This window comes from Coenobita brevimanus, chromosome 97, assembly GCF_032717465.1.
Source record: "Coenobita brevimanus isolate Jiangsu-jjx chromosome 97, ASM3271746v2, whole genome shotgun sequence".
In the NCBI taxonomy this organism is placed as follows: domain Eukaryota; kingdom Metazoa; phylum Arthropoda; class Malacostraca; order Decapoda; family Coenobitidae; genus Coenobita; species Coenobita brevimanus.
This window is the reverse complement of record NC_137050.1, coordinates 4930939-4938670: the sequence shown is the minus strand read 5'-3', so window position 1 is coordinate 4938670 and position 7732 is coordinate 4930939. Positions and strand designations below refer to the sequence as shown.

General features: G+C 41.1%; 1 protein-coding gene across 1 annotated transcript in view; it reads right to left on the bottom strand.

The window, feature by feature from the left end:
• The window catches only part of LOC145413785 (uncharacterized), an 89384-nt gene that overhangs the window by 6384 nt on the left and 75268 nt on the right, over nt 1-7732 (bottom strand). Inside the window, exons 15-16 of the mRNA XM_080283439.1 lie at nt 6586-6735; nt 3536-3758 (exon numbers count right to left, since the gene is read on the bottom strand). Coding sequence (XP_080139565.1) covers nt 3536-3758; nt 6586-6735 — 373 coding nt within the window. The remainder of the gene's footprint in view (nt 1-3535; nt 3759-6585; nt 6736-7732) is intronic.

The window sequence follows — 7732 nt, the reverse complement described above, 5'->3', positions numbered from 1 at the left end:
CAATCACATCAGATATGGCACATACGAGTTTATATTCAAGAAATCACTGAGGTTTGCTGTTCGTGTAATGCCACTCAGGGACAACTGATCGGTCATCCATCAGGAATGTACGGACCCCAGCCCCCCACGCTTCTGATAGGGCAATAAAAGATTGAATGACATACACTGTGTAACGCAGAGGTAGTTTACATTCATTTTTCTTCCTAACACATCATTTACCCCATTCACTTTTCTCTTTACTAACCTCGTAATGAGGACTTGAAATGGCTGGAAGTACAGTATCATATATATATATACTGTATATATATATATATATATATATATATATATATATATATATATATACATACATATATCTATATCTATCTATCTATATATATATATATTCGTTCATGCGTTTGTGAAATTGCACTTATGAATTGCCTCACGGGCCTGATCAAATGGTCTTGCAGGCCTTATACGGCCCGGAGGCCGGACGTTCCCCACCCCTGTCCTAGATCTATGAACAGCGGTGTTCCTCAGGGCTCTGTCCTATCACCAACTCTCTTCCTTTTATGCATCAATGTTCTTCTAAGTTGTACATCTAGCCCTATCCACTCGTATGCTGATGATTCCACCCTTCACCTTTCCATTCGGTTCCCACAACATCCATCTCAGCACTGACTTCAACAAACAAGGGATGAGGGTATGGCACACCTAATGTCTGACTTGGCTCATATCTCTGACTGGAGTAAAAATAATCTTGTTTTTAATGCATCAAAGAATCAGTTCTTACATCTATCAACCCGACAATATTTTCCACAGGAGTACCCATTTATGTTTAATAATATCCAGCTCAATCCTGCATCATCCTTGAACATGACTGGAGTTTCATTTACTTGTGACTTACCTTGGATAGATCATAATTATTACATCCCTAGTAAAATCTGCTTCCAAAAGATTAGGTGTGCTAAGCCAACTCCGTACCTTCGTTACCCCTGCACAGTTGTTGACTTTATACACAGGTTTTATTCGCCCCTGTGTAGAGTACAACTCTCGTGTGTGAGACGCTCGCCACATACAGTTCTTCTCAACAGGGTGGAGTCAAAGGCTTTTCGTCTCATTAACTCTCCTCCTCTTACTGGCTCCCTTCAACCTCCGTCTTTTCGCCACACTGTTGCATCTTTACTTGTTTTCTATCGCTACTTCAATGGTCACTGCTCCTCTGAACTGTCTGCTTGCATCCCTCCACCTCTATGATGGGTTCACAGCACCCAGCTGGCAATGAACTCTCATCCCTTTCCTGTCCAACTCTCTAATGTAAGAGTTAACTGTTGCTCCCAGTCCTTCATTTATGCAAGGTCAACTCTGGAACTGTCTCCCTCTGTCTCTACTTCCTACTTCCTATGATCTCCAGTCTTTCAAACACAGTGTGTCCATGCATCTCGAAATGATCGGATCTTGAATTTGGCTCTCTTTTATATTGTTTATGTTTTCTTTCTTGGAAAGAACAGTTTGTGGTCTCCTGGCCTTTGGTTCATTCCTCTTACAAAAAAAAAACAGCTGGGCACCTCTGCAATCACTTTCACAATCTGCAATGTCCACAATTGCGGACTGCATGATTTCAGTTGTGAAACTGCGATTGTGGCAAACTCGTCTCAAACTTGCCGAATTGCGTTGCGGAAGTACAGTATATCTGCAATCGCAATCCCGTCCGCAATCTCCCACGTGGTAGTCGGTGTCTGTTAGTACGGGCTACAACATGACTCGTGAATATCAAGCTTGAACAGGATTCCCTGCCAGCAGTGGCGGTGGGCAAAGCGTCGCTGCGTTAGTTAGCAGTAGGAAAGGATGACACCAGGAGAAATAATTTGATACAATACAGCATGATATACTATAAGCAAGCATGGCAGCAAATTTTGTGGGATGCATAGCTAATCACGCACATTCCACAATTTGACAGATGACGATCTTAAGGGCTAATGTAAAGTGATCACTGGAAATACTTTTTTTGACAGTCTTACTGTGTTATTATCTACAAGAGTAAGCACATTTCTATGAATTATCTATTTAAGTTCTATGCACTGCATTCTGCTGCTGGTCAAATTGATTTTCCCAAGCAGCACAAAGGTTATTTCTTTTCCTTGCAATATTATTTTTGTAATAAAAGATATGATTAAATTATTATAATATTAGTACTGTGAGAGACCGTTCTCCCATGGGTCAGACATCATAAAGGCCAAAAAGGCAAGTCTGACCTCAGAGAACTTTGAGCAACTGGTGTTCATGAAAGGGAACATGGGCCTGCTCAAGATGGAGCTGTTCTCAATCTCAGAGGACTCAGACTGACTGTGACGTGTGGGTAAGAAGTGTCAAGTGTCACAAGTGTGAACTTCTGAGTCAGTGAGGACTATGAGAGGTGATCCGAGTGAAGTTATGAACAGAGTCATTAGTGAGCTGTGAGAGTCACAGTGATTGTCACTGTGGGAAATTGTCATAAATAGATTATAAATACAATAATTCACTACATTACCAATCGATTTACCCCGTTTGTGCACTTTGTATTGAAAATTGTGAAACTGGATTGCGGCTGCAGTAGTGAGGTAGCAGAACTGCACATTCCAAGTTTATTGTGGACTTGCAGTGGTGGATGGTAAGGGTCAGAGGTTGTGGAATTCGGACTGCGGAGCTGAATTTTAGACTGCGGTGCCCAGATCTCCTTAAAGGTGACCATAATGCAGTTCTCAGGCTGTAACTTATCGAGCCATAGCCTGAATGCTTTTCTAAACATGAAAAGAAACATCTACAGCTGACAAGCAGCATTTTGGTGTACAGTACGCTCACATACGCCGTTTTCTTTTGGAGTTACGACTGATGATGAAGAGAGAAAGAAAGAAAAAAAAGAAGAAAATCGATATTTTTGCAGTTTGATTTTGCGACTCCTACGAAAGTTAGTATGACTTTGCAAGTAGTTTGGCACTTGAATTGCAAAGGTCTTGAAGTTCAGCTTAGAAGTGGGGTTTGAGACCATTTTCACGAAAATGCTCCTACACCCTATGTGCAAGACATCCTTTTGAACCTGCGCCATTCCTGCTTACGGAGTGGCTATCGCACTCAGTGATATGTAGGTGGTGGTAACCATCATCCACTCACTTGAGGTAGTGCTGCCTACTTCTTTCACCTTTATCATTCTTTTTCTGTATCTGCCATCGTTCCTGTCACTTTTTATTACTCTTGACTCTTCTTTCCTCTTCAGGTAGCTTCATATTGAGTGACAAGCCTAATGGTTTCCTGTAAGCCAACAAACCATTTACAGTACAATGCAGGGTGGTAACCATATAACCAAATCATGTGTGTTCCCTACATGTCAACAAGTGGGTTTGTGGTGGGTTAGTGACCCCCCCCCCCCAAAAAAAAAAAAAAAAAAAAAAAAAGCTAATTCAAAGTCAAACAGCCACCACTTACAGGATTATGGCATCTAGTTATAGACAGACAGACAAATACATAGATAGATTGATATGTAATGTATAGCTACAGTTTATGTGACACCACATACCTGGGTTTAGTTGTGCTGCTTGTATGCTTAGTTGAAGAACTTGCTGAGGTGGTGGAGTAGGAAGAATGCACGGCTGCTGACACTTTAGAGGATGAATTTAGAGTTGTGGATGAAGTAAGTGTCTTGCTTGGGAAACTATGGGAAGAGCTGAGACCTGAGCTCCCTGGAGTCACTACACTATGTGTTGATATGCTGTTCCCACCATTGCTGCTCTTCTTGCCTCCTGTGGATGTAAGGTTGTTGCTGATAAAATACTATCATTTCTTACCCTACACATAGTAACTGGGTGCTCACTGCTGTCAGAAGGGTTAATTTCCTCATGTTAGGAAACCCCGAAACAAAAGAAGTCAGCACTATATCTGCAGGCATAGCAGATACAGAATGGTTGGTGTGTCTAGTCCACTTAGAATACAGAGTCCAGAATCCACTGGGAGAGGCAGACTAGATGTGGTATGGAAGAATATGAAGCAATATATAATGAGAAAAGAAGATGAAATTGTGAGACAGGTTTATGTGAGGACATAACAGCCTGGAGACAGTTGTCAAGCCATCCTCTATTGGCAGGTTTCTAGACAGAAGGAATCAGATATGATGACTATCTCCCACTACAACATGTCTCTATTAAAAGGGGATCCATTGATCTTGTTATGTAGCATTCTGTGGCTCAAAATACCTTAACTGATTTCAACTGATTCACTGGTTTTGACTGTTAGGTCACTAAAGATTCATTTGCACCTGACACGCAAATAAAGATGATTAATCTGTTATATCTAATACAGACCTGGTAAAAATCAATACAGCCCATATAGTTATTCAGAATACACTGGGACTGCGTTATATTGGTGGTCAAAAAAGGAGTTAAAGAATGGGAAAAAAACTGAGGATCAATAAAGGAAGACAATACTGTATTTTTTTTTTTTTTTTTATAATAACAGAACAGAGGAAGGAAAAAAAAAATAATAATAATAATCCATACACCAGATTACTGATGTCCTCTGTTCATAAAATATCTGTAATAGTTAGACTTGAACAGATGTAGGTTGATGTTTGGAGGGAAACAACTCTGGGGAAGCGAGTTCCAGAGGGATGCAGCTCGGGGAATGAAAGAATTCTGATAGGCAGATGTTCTGCAATATGGCTGAGTGACATTCCAATCATGAGCACTACCAGATGCCCGTGTAGCACGAGGGAAGGGATGGAGAGGTGGCACCATGGACGCAACTTTGTCTGAGCATTTGTCATAAAAATATCTGTAAAATAATGCAAGGGAGGGGTAGTTTTAGCTTTAGGGTTCCTGTATCCTGCAGGGGTAATATTGGATTGGCTGTTTTAATGAAAGCTGATGATAACACTAGAGTAACAGTGAATGGTATCTGTGTAACTGTCTTATGAATGTCTGTGGATGGCAAAGTCTGATTTTAATGCTGTCATAAAGAAAGTGATGGTTACTGAACGAATACGATGCACAATGTGATGTGTTGGTGAATGGAGAGACTTATATTCATGGAAGCTTTAAAGATAGTGTGGTGACAGAAAAAGAAGGAAATGTACAATGAAAGTGGATAGTGCACTGGCCTATGGAAGAAGAGTGGCCAGTGCTATGAAACTCTGATGAAGAATAGAGGACTAGGGACCATTTGTTTTGTTTAGTTTTTAAAGGCTCCAACATGCTTGCATGCATCAGCCTTGGACACCTAATGGCGGCTCTCCATGCTGCTCGATTTCTGGCAGCTTTCCTGTTCAGTCCCTTATTCCTGAGGTCACATTCAATGACCTTGTCCCAGGTTTTTTTTGCTCTACTTCTCGTAACTCTACCCCTAACGTTAACACTTCTCACTTTCTGCACCCAATTATTGTCCCCCATCCTCTCCACATGCCCAGACCATCTCACACTACCTATCCTCATCACAACACCAATACACCCCAGTCCCATCCCATATCTCAACTCTTCCATCATAAACCTAGCCCCCCCAGGCCTTGCACTGTCTGATAGTGAGACCTGGGCAGTAATGGAAGAGGATATTCGCAGGCTCAAACGTACAGAAATGACAATGATTAGGTGGATGTGCAGTGCATCCCTGAATGCAAGGCCTGGGGGGGCTACGTTTACAATGGAAGAGTTGAGAGGTAGGATGGGACTGGAGTGAAATGGTATTGTGATCAGGAGAGGTAGATTGAGGTGGTTTGCCCATGTGGAGAGGATGGGGGATGATAATTGGGTGCAGAAAGTGAGAATCGTTAATACTGGGGGTGGGAATGCGAGGGGTGGGTCGAAAAAGACATGGGACGAGGTCATTAAATGTGACCTTAGGGTTAAGGGACTGAACAAGGAGGCTGCCAGAGATCGAGCAGCATGGAGAGCTGCCATAAGGTGACCAAGGCAGACACATGCAGGCATGTTGAAGCCTTCAAAAACGAAAATGACGAAAACGACAGAAAAAGTCCGATAAAGCCAGAAGCAGTCCAGACTGCCTGACCACTTCAGCTATGTTCACCACAATATGGTAAATAAGAGATATGTTTATTAGTGTACAGTACAGTATTATTATATATATTTGATAACTGTAGTGAATGTACAATAAAGTACAGTACTGCAATGGTAATAAAAACAGTTTAAAAACCATTGGTGAGATCCGGACTAATGTTCGATGTAACAGAAAAAATCCGGGCTAGCAGGGGGAAGTCTGGATATTGTTTTTATCAGAATTTTGCTTTTTCCAGAATGGCTTGGGCCCCAATTAGTCCGTTATAGTGAGGTTTTACTGTAAATGTATGTAGCCAACCCCATATTACCTTCATTAAGGTGTAGGGACCCAAGGCTAGGGTAATATTCTTCAATAAATTTAAAGGTACCGGTACTGACCAGCCTACTTCCTCTGAAGGCATTACATGATAAAAAATCCTCGAGTCACCTCTTGGGGATCATACCTGCCACTATGCAGGGCTGTCTCTCTGGCTGGGGCATTCTAGCTACTAGACCATCATGTGACTTGAAAAATTGTACTAAACAACTTCTCCATTTACAATCTGTTGAGGAAAACAAGATGCACCTGGGTTTGTATAAGAGGTGACGGAGGAGGTGGCGAGGGCTGCAGGACTATGGTAGACAGAGGTGGAAGCACCGGATGTTTTCTTGCCTACACTGCTTACACTCAGGCCATGCATCAGTCTCAGGTTAGCCAGAGGGTCACTTGATGAAACTGTGACAGTAACAAAGGGTAGCTATTTATTATTTAACATACACTACAGGTACAAGTACATCTTTTTTTTTTCTTTTTGAGCAAAAGGAAATAATGCACAGCTGGGAACATTCTTTTCATCATTCTCATCCTGTTTCCCATTCATAAAATGGGGTGGCCACCAGATATAGAAATGAACAACCATAAAAGCAGGAAAACTATTAACGGAGTGCCCAGTGATATTTTCCACATAACTATTCACTCATCATTTAAGCTTCTGTCCACCTCACAGGCAAACACCATTCACATACATTGTTTTGTCTGTTTGAAAGCACTTCACAAATACTTACGGCTACTTAAGTTATGCTCTCAACTACCATACCAAGTCAAAAAACAGAGGTAACTTTTTTTTTTTTTTTAATACATCTCCATATAGCTACATTTAATCCATCTTTTTCAGTCCTTTGTGAATTCATTTGATTCCTTAACTTCCATACCCTGCACTCATACAAACACTAATTTACAATATCTAGCCACCTTTTCTTGGACCTCTGTGCCTATTCTCACCTTCAATTTCACTCACATATACCATACACTTTCACCACTCTCCTTACACCCATTCTTTCCATATGGCCATACCATCTGAGCACTCTCTCTTCAGTCCCACTGCCAAAAAATTCCTTACATCTTTCACGAACAATATGGTTTCATTCTGTATCCATTTTATTCTCTTCGCACACATTTCTCAGTATCATGCTCGTATGTGTATGTCAGCAATGACACACCTTTATGCAATCTTCCTGCAATCTAGACACTCAGATCTTTGTTCAGTATCATGGCCTTCATGGCACCAGGCACATTCCTTCCTAAACCGCTCTACATTATCTGAATTGCAGTATTAACTATAAAATGATATCAGTTTAAGGCAAAAGCCCAATTAACAGACCAATTTTAAGGACTGTATAATTATGAATGGGACTGCATTTTTTCTTTACAAGTGAAATATTTTCTTCACATT